General features: G+C 40.1%; 1 protein-coding gene across 1 annotated transcript in view; it reads left to right on the top strand.

The window, feature by feature from the left end:
* phf24 (PHD finger protein 24) overlaps positions 1–13,717 on the top strand; it is a 59,933-nt gene extending 46,216 nt beyond the window's left edge. The window contains exons 6-8 of the mRNA XM_072659169.1: positions 4,447–4,613; positions 11,124–11,216; positions 12,560–13,717. Of these exons, the coding sequence (XP_072515270.1) occupies positions 4,447–4,613; positions 11,124–11,216; positions 12,560–12,656 (357 nt within the window). The 3' untranslated portion in view covers positions 12,657–13,717. The remainder of the gene's footprint in view (positions 1–4,446; positions 4,614–11,123; positions 11,217–12,559) is intronic.
* Positions 13,718–13,918: the final 201 nt, after the last annotated feature.

Genomic DNA, 13,918 nt, shown 5'->3' with positions numbered 1-13,918 from the left:
GTCATTAGGAAACATTTCAGCTCCTTATTGAAAGGACAAAACAGCTCAGCCCAGAATGGGTGGAGCTAAAGTCAACAGGACCCCTTTTTTAGGTTATTTGAATGGCTGCAACCACAGCCTGGCCACCAATAACACACATGGTCTGATCCCTAGTGGCCAGACCCAATGCACACACTATCCCTTCTTACACTACACCCATGCAACATACGCAGTAACAGTCCAACCCCAACACTGCTTACAACACTGATAATAATAACAATAAGTATATTGTCGCTATTCAATGAAAAACATTGCTCTTCGTTTTGAATGGAAGTTAATGTCAAATAAGAGTTTATTTAATGATGTAATTTAGAGCATTTCTATTGGTCCGTTTATCCAAAAGTGCTCACACAGTGTACAGAGTAGCTACAGGGTTCAAACCATGGAGGAAATAAAAAACAGACAAAAATGGAGATACATGGTTTTCATTAAACAGCAGCCATATATATACAGCTCTGGAAATAATTAAGAGATCACTTAATCATTTTTCTTAAATCTGCATCTCTACGTGTCCGACAGTCATTTTATTCCAGTCATTTCATTAAACAAAGCTAAATTCGCTGAACCTGCAGAATATGAACGGCATAAAGTCCCAACAGCAATGTGAAAGACTAGTGGAGAGCCGGCCGAGAAAGTTCAGATATTAGTCCTGTGATTAAATCTGAATAATAACTTCTTTACATTATAAGTATTATAATCATTTATTCACATTATTTGAGCAGCTGTTTTTGAGCAGTTGCTATTTCTGCAAATAAATAAATAAATAAATTCTCTAAATAGTAAATATTTTTATTTGGAATTTAGGGGAAATGTTGTCCATGGTTTATGGAATGCAATGCTAATGTTAATTTCCCTTAAACACACTGACTATAAATAGTAAAAAGAAAAGGTGGTCTCTTCATTTTCCAGAGCTATATATAGACTAATTTTTATTGAATTAAAATGGTTTAAAGTGATCACAATAAGAAATAGCCTCTAATAAACTAACTTTTACAGTTAAAATTGATGTAAAAAGTCACTTAAGTAAATGTAAATGTAAATGCAGCACATTACCACCCACTTCCTCTTATGCACAGTCTCTTGGAAGCTCTTTGGAAGATTGTTAGCTGTTATCTAATTTACACGATTTTCCACTTACCCCTAATCAATGTGAACAGCCAAGACCCATATAATGGGTTTATAGTGTATCAGACTGCATGCTGTTGACAAAGTGCTATTGCTATACATTGCAATATGCTATGCAGGAACACAGTGATGAGTCAGTGCTGTGATGTGGGTAAACACTGGCCTGCATTATTCGGACTAAAATGATTTGTGTTCGTTCAATCGTGTAAAAACAATGATTCATCCAAACTCCCACAGACACCCATCTGGACAGACTGGAAACTCAAAGCACACAATAAATCAATTTAGTTATTGGTTAGAAGCTCATTTGCATTCTGTGGCATTCAATTCTATAATGCCTATGTATGTCAGTGGCTCTGGTCCTGCAATTAAACATTTTTTAAATTTTGTTTTTGCATAAACATATTTTTCAAATTCCAGTCAACACAGGTTGCTCCTTTCAGGCCACTTTGTAGCAAAATAGCCCCCAAAGAAAGCCTATTTTGCATATTTGCTACTATGTTACCATCATCACCATTCAATATGAAGCTGAGAAGACTCGTGTAGGTTCACTGGTGGGTTTGGATTATAAATAAAAAATGGCTCCTGATTCAATTCACCACCATTGTAAACAAGAACAGAGCATTTCACATTAAACCCACTCTAAACTACGTTGTCTGCATCTTTAACACTGAATAAATACATGAAATTAAAAACATTCTGTGAAATTCCACTTTAATATTTTTAAAGAATTCAGAGAATGAACTACTGATCCCAGAATGCACTTCAAATTAAATCAATCACCAATCAATCACATTTACTCCATTTCAAACAACAAACTCTTTCTTTGAGATTTGTATACAAAAATTAGTCTCAAATCAAACACTGACTTTGCTATTATGAAAAATGTAATTCTAAGTATGGGAATAAAATCAGATTTTTGATTGGATTTTGAACACAGACTTATATATGTCTTATATATATACAGTGAGTCCAAGAAGTATTTGATCCCTTGCTGATTTTCTTCGTTGGCCCACTAATAAAGACATGATCATTCTATACTTTTAATGGTAGATGTATTCTTACATGGAGAGACAGAATATTAAAAAGAAAATCCAGAAAATAAATCTAAGGAATATATATTAATTGATTTGTATTTCATGGAGTGAAATAAGTATTTGATCCCTTAGTATTCATTAGCAGTTCTGGCTTTTACAGACCAGTTAGACACTCCCAATCAACTTGTTACCTGACCTGAAGCCACCTGTTCTCACTAATCACTTGTGTGAAAAACACCTGTCCACAGAATCAGACAGATCACACAGATTTCAAGTCTCCAACATGGGTAAAACCAAAGAGCTGTCACAGGACCTCAGAGTCAGAATTGTTGACCTTCACAAAGCTGGAATGGGCTACAAAAAGATTAGTAAGGTGTTGGATGTGAAAGTAACAACTATTGGTGCAATTATCAGAAAGTTTAAAGAGTATAACATGACAATCAACAGACCTCGGCCCGGTGCTCCAAAGAAGATTTCGCCTCGTGGGGTGGCAATGATGCTGAGAACAGTCAGAAATCGTCCTGCAACCACTCGGCAGGAGTTAGCAAATGACCTGAAGGCAGCTGGACCACAGTTTGCAAGGAAACAATTGGCAACACTTTGCGCAACAATGGATTCACATCCTGCAGTGCCCGAAAGGTACCCCTGCTGAAGAGAGCACATGTGGAGGCGCGCCTCAAGTATGCCAATGATCATTTGAAAGATGAACCAAGTTATTGGGAGAAGGTTTTGTGGTCAGACGAGACCAAAATTGAACTTTTTGGCCTCAACTCCACCCGCCATGTGTGGAGGAAGAAAAATGCTGCCTATGACCCCAAGAACACTGTGCCCACCGTCAAGCATGGAGGTGGAAGCATAATGTTTTGGGGGTGTTTCTCTGCCAAGGGTACAGGGCTACTTCACCGCATCACTGGGAAGATGGATGGAGCCATGTACCGCACAATCCTGAGGGACAACCTCCTCCCCTCTGCCAGGGATCTGAAAATGGGCCGTGGTTGGGTCTTCCAACATGATAACGACCCTAAACATACAGCAAAGGCAACAAAGGATTGGCTCAAGAAAAATCACATTAAGGTCATGGAGTGGCCCAGCCAGTCGCCAGACCTCAATCCGATCGAAAATCTATGGAGGGAGCTGAAGGTCAGAGTTGCCAAGCGACAGCCCACCAACCTTCATGATTTAGAGAGGATCTGCAAAGAAGAGTGGGCCAAAATTCCCCCTGGTGTGTGTGCTAAACTTGTGGTTAACTACAACAAACGTCTCACCGCTGTGCTTGCAAACAAAGGCTTTGCCACTAAGTATTGAGTGTGTTTGGCAAGAGGGATCAAATACTTATTTTCCTCATTGAAATACAAATTAATTAAAATATATTCTTTAAAATTATATTCTGGATTTTTGTCTTGATATTCTGTCTCTCCATGTTAGAATATATCTACCATTAAAAGTGCAGAAGGATAGTGTCTTTATTAGTGGGCAAACAAAGAAAATCAGCAAGGGATCAAATACTTCTTGGACTCACTGTATGTGGTTGGTGGGGCGCAACAGATAAAACCACTAGCTGCCAGTGAGCTATTACACCATGTGGGAGACCAGGGTTCGATTCCCAGTCTGGGTGACCGTATGCTGCACTACACCAGTCCCTGGGCAAGACTCCTAACACTACATTGGCCCACCTGTGTAATAGGAGTCACCTTGTAAGTTGCTCTGGATAAGAGCGTCAGCTAAATGCCGTAAATATATGTAAATATATCATTTTTTATATAATTTTACAATAATATTATTGTATATGGCTTCAAAAGGAGCATCATCTCAGAGTGTTGTAGCTCACAGTGGGTCTACTGTGGCTGGTTAAAACACTACACTGTTGAAAATAATAAAGGTGCTCTAAAACAACTATTATTGGTTGCATAAATAACCATTTTTGTAAAAAAAAAAAAAACACTTTTAAAGGTTTAAAGAAGTGGATGCAAAGGTTCTTTACCAATTACAAGGATTTCACACTCACATCTCTTACAAAAAAGGTTTTCTATGAAACCAAAGATGGTCTTTCTATAGCACTGTTCAAAGAACCCTTCATTGCAGCTTCATTTTTAAGAGCATATAGCTGATAATCGAATTCTCTGTCTGGATTATTAAGGAACCGATCTGACCTCCAGAACCAGACTATTCAGCCCTTTAATAAGAACAACATTCATCATCCACAAATGCTAAAGCACTTAGCCTTACTTCATGGTCTTCTTTCCAGAACTCGCTGGTTCGTCTGCTAACAGCTAAAGAGCGAGACCGAGCGCGGGCCGTCTTCCAGAGCCTGGACCAGGACAAAGACGGCATCATCACTGGTGGAGAGAGCCGCCGAGCCCAGGCCTCCTGGTTCCACAAAATCAGCAAAGAGTCGCAGTCCTGCAATGTCAGGTGGGCCAAGAATCTGCCTATCATTCACAGCAATCACCGTGCCAACTGGCTCTTCACTCTGATCACTTACTGCCAATAACAGCCACTTAAATAATCAGGGGTAAGATGCAGTTAAATTAATGCAAATCAATCACAAGCCCCTCTCCGTCTGCCAGAAGCCTTCAGCAACCAGTAAATCTGCAAGTGTGCCTCAGTTTTAATGAAAAAACAATAACAACAGCAGCAGCAGATGCCGAAAATGCTATCTGATGCTCATTAGAAGATCCAGTGGACCACTCCCTGTTATTTTACTGCTACTGTATTAGTTAACTTAGCATGTGGTACTGCGGAAAATAGTCAGAGACCATTCATGCATTTCATTTCCAGTCGAAACAGCCATTAAGTACAAGGGAAATAGCAGACAATATGTATATTTGACACAGTTAATGTTAATAGAAGACATTTGAGTGTTTACCCAGCAGCAATTTGACATTAGAAAGATGTTGAATTTTAATTGAGAATGAAAATCGAGCATCCTGGCATCAAAAGACAGAACAATTTTGGTTGGAAATCAAATTCACTTCGTTATAAAGTTCAGCAGACGGTGGATTTTGGTCTCCATACCTCACAAATAAATGTTCTCATTTTATGTTCTTGTCAGCATGTCATTGGCATGTGAAATTCAGAAGACGTTGGATTTTGGTAACATCACATCCCAAATGGCAACCGCTAAAATATGAACATCAGCTGTCAACGCTATTTCACATCAAATAGATTTTGGCATTAGACGTTGTCCTAAGATTGTATTTTGGTCACCCTACATCACAACCTTCGTTCAACCAGATAACATTGTCGAGATCGATCCAGGCCAGTCGATTGTTCTGAAAGAAGCAGCAGCAGCTTCAGCAGTTCAAGCCTAGGGCTGAATCAATTTGACTTTGCTATTATGAAAAATGTAATTCTAAGTATGGGAATAAAATGAGATTTTTGATTGGATTTTGAACACAGACTTGTCTTATATATAATTTTATATAATTTTACAATAATATTACTGTATATGGCTTCAAAAGGAGCATCATCTCAGAGTGTTGTAGCTCACAGTGGGTCTACTGTGGCTGGTTAAAACACTACACTGTTGAAAATAATAAAGGTGCTCTAAAACAACCATTATTGGCTGCATAAATAACCATTTTTGTAAAAAAAAAAAAAAAAAAAAACTCTTTTAAAGGTTTAAAGACGTGGATGCAAAGATTCTTTATTATATCCAATTACAAATCTCTTACAAAAAAGGTTTTCTATGAAACCAAAGATGGTCTTTCTATAGCACTGTTCAAAGAACCCTTCATTGCAGCTTCATTTTTAAGAGCATATAGCTGATAATCGAATTCTCTGTCTGGATTATTATGGAACCGATCTTACCTCCAGTTCAAGACTAGGGCTGAATCAATCTGAACTAAGAGCATTTGGAGCATTTTCTGGGGTGGCCATATTTGAGAGAATACTTCGTAAATCCAAGGGTCGTTTCTTAGGAAATCAAAGAAATCAGTAGAATGTCTTCTTCTTGATCAGCTCCACATCCTTTCAGATCCACAGCATTGAGTCATCTTCTCACAATAGAAGGATGTGGACATCTGTGGATGTTTTCAGAACTGATGCAAGACTGGAGCTTGATGTTCTCCACTCTCTCAAAGATGGAAGCTAGGTTGCGATTCCAGGGGTTCCAGATTTGGAAACACCTGTTTTTTCACTTATTCTTGGACCTTCCCCTTCCCTATTGAAATGGTTAAACCTATATCAGATCTCCTCAGATGAAAACAATGAAGAACCTGTCCTTAATTGCTTGTTTTGACTGGATATTAAATCTACGAAGCAAAGGTCCTTCATATATACGCTGAGGCACACTGAGGGTTTTCAGGCATGGAATACTAAATGATGGAGGAGCTATGTTTAGCTCGTCTGTAGTGGAAAATTAAAAACGGAAAATGCAAAAGTTTTAGGAGCAAGGCTGAGGGAGAGATAAAAAACTGTCATTACTGTCATTTCTGGCAATCCTGTCGTGTCAGGCAGCCTGTTAGAGCTAATAACTCCGAAAGAATGCCGTCAGCATCCGAGAACATCTGGGAAGGCTCTGTCAGCCAGCTCAAAGCCTTATGGACGTGGTTGACTCGGGTTGTGATGTGTGAATGGCAGTGTTTTGACTAATATCCACATTTTCTCTGTGACAGATCAATTTATATGCATATATACATTCGGAATTTGCTGAATTAGCAGTCTTAAGATTGATGGGGTTCATGCTACATGGTCCCATAACGCGTTCATTGTTCAGGTGGAAGTCAGTATAATTATTTAGCCGTCTGTAGAGAAGCGGCTGTCAGCTTGAAGCCATGTTGCATCATCACTCAGTGAAAGCTGTTGGAAAAGCCTGTCTGTCAAATGTCTGCTCGAGAGGTTGAGAAGTTATTTTATGTTAAGGACTGTATGAACTTGTTTCCAAGTGGAAATTGGACACTAAATCCATTAATGACATTTATTATATACACGTATATTATGACCAGCTCCACTGATCATATAGGAGCACTGAGTAGTTCTATCATTCAGACTATGGCCCATCTGTTCCTCTGCATACTTTATTAGCCTCCTCTCACCCTGTTCTTCAGTGGTGAGGACCCCACCGGTGGTCACAGGACTGACCACCACAGAGCAGGTAATGGTGGTGGGTCATTCCCAGCACTGCAGTGTGACTGACTGATCAGACACAGCAGTGCTGCTGGAGTTTTTAAACACCTCAGCGTCACTGCTGGAGTTAGAATAGTCCGCCAACCAGAAATATTCAGCCAACAGCGTCCTTTGTGCACCAAAGAAGGACCAGAGGATGACCAACACAAACTGTGCAGTAACAGATGAGAGAGAGCTTCTGAACCAACTAGGTAGGAGTGTCTAATAATAGAGTGGACAGACACAGTGTTTAAGCACTCCAGCAGCACTGCTGTGTCCGATCCACTCATACCACCAGCACAACACACACTACTAACACACTCACCACCACCATGTCAGTCAGTGTCACTGCAGTGCTGAGAATGACCCACCACCCAAATACGACCTGCTCTGTGGTGGGCAGTCTTGTGGGGTCCTGAGCATTGAAGAACAGGGTGAAATGAGGCTAAGAACAGAGTCTGCAGAGAAACAGATGGATACAGTCTGGAGCTATAGAACTACACAGCACTCCTATATGGTCAGTGGAGCTGATAGATTGGTTCATTTCAAACCAAGGGTGGTCATAATATTCCGATATGACTGTGTTTGAGTTTGTGTGTATATAACATTATATATATATATATATATATATATATATATATATATATATATATATATAGTACTATGTAGAGGTTTTAGGGATCTAGGCACATTTAGATCCCATCAGATCAGATGCAGGTGAACATAAATCCAGTAACAAGGAAAAACAAGAGCTTCTCATTCTGAAGAAAGAAAGTAGTGAGATCTTGTTGGTGAGCTAGTCTGAAGAGCAGAGCTCGGTTCCTCCAGGGTTCTCCTGGACGCCCCCCAGTCCAGCCAGCACAGCGTGGAGGATGTGTTCAACTCCATCACCATCATCATCATCAGCAGCAGCAGCAGCAGCTCACCTGATTTACCATCATTAAGCCCTGATTTACCATCAAACCAGGTGTTGATCTGAGGAGAACTCTAAATAATACTAGACTCCATGAGAGAGGAGAACTTTGGAGATGTTCTAATGATAAACACAGTGATGGGGACCCGCACCATTTTCTGTAGGAGTGTTATTATTAGTGTCTTTTACATTTAGAACCTCAACAATACATGAAATTTAACCAATTGTGCCCAAACCTTACACAGTATACAGCTGTATACATGACACTACTTACAGCGTGGAATGACATCAACAGCATGCATCAGTTTAAAAGCTGTTCTGAAATCAGCCTGTGCCTCTTTCCATTGTGTCTTTCATGCTCGCCCACTGCTGTCATCCATCCATCCATCCATCTGTCCTTCCACCCATCCATCCTTCCATCCTGTTTGTGGCTACTGCTTGTGTGTTCCCCTCCACAGCCTCATGGGATTGTGTTCCCCTATAGTGAATTTGGGGTAAGTCAAAATCAGCATGAGCTCCATCATATTCAAACCCATAACACCTAGTTGTTTCATTTCTCCACAAGCCACGTAGACCTCAGATCTTGTGTAGTCATTTTGGAGTTGGTGTCATGCCCATATTATGAATGAATTATGATTTTTCTCAGACAGAAATGAATGTGATGTTGGCTAATGTGGTGAACAGAAAGCCCATTACCCAGTAAGGTTTCGTTCTGCTTACATTCATCTCCTGAATGTCACTGAAATCTCTGAATTACAAAGTCAATATACAAGCTGAGAATGTGAGCCAACACTGCTGATACCATAAGAGTAATAACCTAAAATAAATACAGTAAATACAGTACATTTAGATATCGCTGCTGTCCAATGAAAAACATGCATCTCTAAGATAGTGACTTTACAGGAGAAGCTAAAAATGTTCTGAACTTTGAATGGATGTCAATGTGCAATAATAGTTTATTCCAAGTGATTTAGAGCATTTCTATTGGTATTATATTTATATTACATTATATATTATATATTGTTATCTTATTATATATTTAGTATATTTAAATTATATTATATTTATTGTATAATTGATATTATTTTATATTTCTACTTCTATTATTTATATAGATTAATATATTTATATAGATTAGAATATATTATCTATATTATTTTTTGGTTTGGTTCAAAAGTATAAACACACCCTAACAAACTTAATCAGCATCACCATCACCATTATCACCCTCCTCTTCCTCCTCCTCATCCCTTCTCGTCCTCTCTGTTGGCCCTTATGGCTATATTAACCAAAGCTGACCTAACCCTTCCATTATCAGGATCAAACAAGAGGTGTTTTTTGTCTCCTCAGAGAAGTCCTTAGGAATATCTCTCATCAGCTTAAATAGGCCCAGCAGGTTAAATGGCTGTGCTTGTGTTTGGCCTCCACTTGATAACTAAGATTGCATTCTAATCTGTGCTCATTAAAATCAGCTCGAGGATGAAGATGAAAGCGGGTGGTCTGTAGAGAGGCTGTTTGGGTTTTTTACTCAGCACTTTCACTGTTAGGCTAAAGCATGGGAGATTTTCACTTCATGGTCCTGCAGTAACCCTGCACTGCACAGTTTCTCTTATTCGAGATGTGAAGAGTGGCCTAAATCCTTACTCGATGGAAAGTAGCAGCTCAGAAACTGCTTAAGGACTGAGTGCTGTAAAAATAGAACAGGGCCGAAATTGATCTGAAGTGTTTTTCAGGTTATTACAATTGTATACTCTATATGGACATAAGTATTGGGACACCTGCTCATGCATGGTTTCCTCCTGCTTTTGTTGGAGTAACTCCACTGTCTCCACTGTCCAGGGAAGAAGGCTTTCAACTAGAATTTGGCAAAAGGTCAGGAAGATTAATGATCACCACCCCACCTCATACCTCAACTCCCCAACTCATCCCAAAAGTATTGTACGGCGCACCATCCATCATTCCAGAGAACACAGTTCTTCCACTGCTCCATAGCTCAATGCTCCCTCTAGCTGACTCCTGGCATTAGGCAGCATGGTGCCAATAGGTTCATGTTGATTTATCCTCTCCAGAGAGTCCTATTCTATTGGCAGTACTTCTCTACAGGGCCTAGACAAGCTGTGTGTGTGTGTGTCCTGTAGTAAAATTACACTATGGCACCCCCCATGTGAAACTACACCCGTCAGAATAGGGCCCAAATCATATAAGACCAATATTTATTTATTTTATTCATTATTTATACATGTATATTTTGCATGCTGATGCTGGTAGAGTGTTAATAACCTCATAATAATAATAATAATTATTATTATTATTATTATTATTATTATTAGATACTACTAATATAGGTACTATCCACTGCATACCAGGAACACCCCACAGGACCTGCCTGATGTTCTGGAGATGTTCTGACCCAGTTGTCTAGAACATCACAGTCTGGTTCTTGTCAAAGTGTCTTAGATTTGTCTACTCGCCCATTTTTCCTGCTTCATCACCTTCATCACCCTCAACAACTGACTGTTCACTAGCTGCCTAATATATAGATCCCGCCTCCTGACAGACGGGACAGATCATGGCTGTTATTCACTTCACCTGCCAGTGGTTTTAATGTTCCGGCTGATCGCTGCAGACAGTGAATGCATAGTAAATGCTTAGTTATTGTATTTGTGTAGGCTGATGTTGTGGCTGATCCCGTCAAATCTGTGAGTAAACAAAAGAAGAACTGTCAAGAACTGAAGCTCAGTGCAGCGAATGCAGTCAATTGTGTTCAGTGACCCAGCTAGTGTGTGTGTGTGTGTGTAAGAGAGAGAGAGAGGTGTGTGTGTGTCCTAGGGAGAAAAAAACAGTGACAGAGCAGAAAAGAGGAGTGTGATTGACTGTGCTTTAACCTGTTTTCTGTCCTGCAGTATCAGCCATGTGGGCCCGATCTCAGAGAGCAGTCCAGCCAGCTCCAGCAGCGACAGGAGCAGAGACAGGGCCATGGAGAAGCATGACAACAGGTCTGTGTGTGTGTGTCTAAATATGAGATAGTAATGTATTGTAAGAAATAAAGGCCTGTAGGGTCTGTGGAGTAGCCTAAACTCCAGTTAAAGTATGTGAAAATGCTCAGAGAAGCTCTCATCCATTAGGATTTTATGAATGCAAGTCTCAGTTGGACCAGATTCCAGCCCAGTTCTGTTGAGTTCCCAGCTTTAGCATACAAATTAACCCTGTTAATGAGCTGACAAGTTCAATCAGGTTCGCTTGAGCAGGAAAATCACCAAACTGTGCAGGAATCCGATCGCCATCCCTGATCGACGTCAATGAAGGCTAGGATATTGGAGTTTTCTGTCAAGTATCAAAGTGTTTATTTATTAATGAGAAAGGCTGAAGCATGTGAAGTCTTGAGTCTACATTATATATAAGCATAGTCCAAATCTCCAAACTCCAGAATTTAGGCCTTCTAATCTTGTTAAATTAAATTAGATTAGATTAGATTCAAAAAGGTTAAAATTAGATTAAATTAGACATTTATTTTAGTAATTCAACTTTAAAATATTAAGATATTTAATTTTATTTTTTAATATATATATATAATATATATTATAACTATTTATCTTAACTTTGTTATGTATTAAGTTTAGAAAAAAGCCCTTTTGGAGAGTTTCTCAGTGATTTCAGGCCCCGTCCAAATGTGCCATGCCAGTCATTTTTACAGAACAACCAAAACCCCTCCAAGTACAACCAACACCCCTCCCAAAACAACCAAACCCCTCCAAGTACAACCAACACCCCTCCCAGTACAACCAAAACCCCTCCCAGAACAACCAAAACCCCTCCAAGTACAGCAACACCCCTCCCAGAACAACCAAAACCCCTCCCAGTACAGCCAACACCCCTCCCAGAACAACCAAAACCCCTCCCAGAACAACCAAAACCCCTCCCAGTACAACCAAAACCCCTCCCAGAACAACCAAAACCCCTCCCAGTACAACCAAACCCCGCCCAGTACAACCAAAACCCTTCCCAGTACAACCAAAAACCCTCCCAGTACAACCAAAACCCCTCCCAGAACAATCCAAACACCAGTAATAACTGCAGTGCAACAAGCTAATCTGCATATCATCCCGCACTGTGATCGGATTTCAGTCTGACTAACAGGAGACGCATTTGACTGCCCAGTGTTTTTGCATGTGGCCAAAATCCAATCAGTATACAATCCAGATACTGGTCACATGAGGTGACCCGGTGTAAACAGGGTCTATGTCCCTCTCTGGAGCTTAGCTGATCTCCCTTGTGGAGATGTAGTCAGGGCCAGAGTTTAATGTTTGTCCATCCTACAATTTGTTTGTTTGTTTTTCAGACCGGTGACGTGGGATGCGTTCCTGCGCGAGAGCGCCATCTACATCCTGGCCGCTCGGCCCAACAGTGCCTCCATGCACATCCGTCTGCCACTCTAATCGTGGAAAACGGCGTCTGGGGCGCACACACACACACATGAAGCAGTGAAGGACACACAGTGGAGAGGCGGTGTGGGACAAGCCCTGGCACCCGGAGAGGACCGAACTAAACGACAACTAAACACTCAGAGACTGTACAAGCCATCGACACACAGACCACGCTGTCAAACTGCATACTGTTTCCGCTCTTACTTCAACCTCGGCACGCCAGCGGCCCACGCGAAAAAAAGAAAAGAAATAATAATAATTAAAAAAGAGATTTTAGGATTTTTGATTTATTCGTGAGATGTTTTATCTGCAGATATGTTTAACACTACTGATCACAGCTGAGCGGTTGGTCAGGCAGGGAGGAGGAGGATGGCTGTTTCTGTATGTAAAGCTAGAAGGAGCACCGCAACCCACTGCATATAAACAAGAGCAGAAGCGTAGTATTGTACTGTCAGCATTTCATTTTACAGTGTTAGTCACTTGTGATCAGAGTTCATGCGAGGTAACTGCGGACCACCACGGACCCCTGTTCTAAACAGGCAAAGCAAAGACATGGACGGTGGATAGAACAGGGACTTAACAGGAACGAAAGCTATCTGCATATATTATATATCAAAGGAACATATAAATATGACTATACATACACAGTATATATTGATATGTATTATATATGTGTATTTATTCCCGAACCTTACAAATGACCTACTGTTTTTCAGACTGATTGACTGGTTTTAGATGCAGTGTATTTGTTTGGGGTTTTTTTAAAGGGTAAATTTAAGGGGTTAATTAATCAGGCCCAGTGTCAAACACTAACAAACTGGCATGTAATTAAAATGCGAGATTCTTCTAATATTGCCTTCCCCACTCCTGAACGGTCCCAGAATGTCTGAATGTTGTTTTTTATTATTATTATTATAATTATTATTATTATCATTATTATTATTATTATTATTATTTCTGGAGTCCAGAGACGGAGTAAAAACATCCAAATCAAAATGTGTCAAAATGTTAGATTGTTGTGAGAAGCGCAAAACCATGCACACTCCTAAATCAAATAAAAACACTTCTGTTTACACTCTGTCTAGCAGCTCATTTAAAGTGATTGATACAGTGTCGGACAAAAGTATTGGGACACCTGCTTATTCATGGTTAAAAATCAATTTCATCAGCAGCCGACGACTGGTCGTGCTCTCTCCGGGTGGGTAGATGGCGCTCTCTTCCCCCATTACTCCTTAAAGCGATGTTGACCGGCACAAGCGACTGTTGGCTGGTGC

The sequence above is a fragment of the Salminus brasiliensis genome, chromosome 16, assembly GCF_030463535.1.
Source record: "Salminus brasiliensis chromosome 16, fSalBra1.hap2, whole genome shotgun sequence".
NCBI lineage: Eukaryota > Metazoa > Chordata > Actinopteri > Characiformes > Bryconidae > Salminus > Salminus brasiliensis.
The sequence above is the reverse complement of the archived record's forward strand: the minus strand, read 5'-3'. Positions and strand labels throughout refer to the sequence as shown.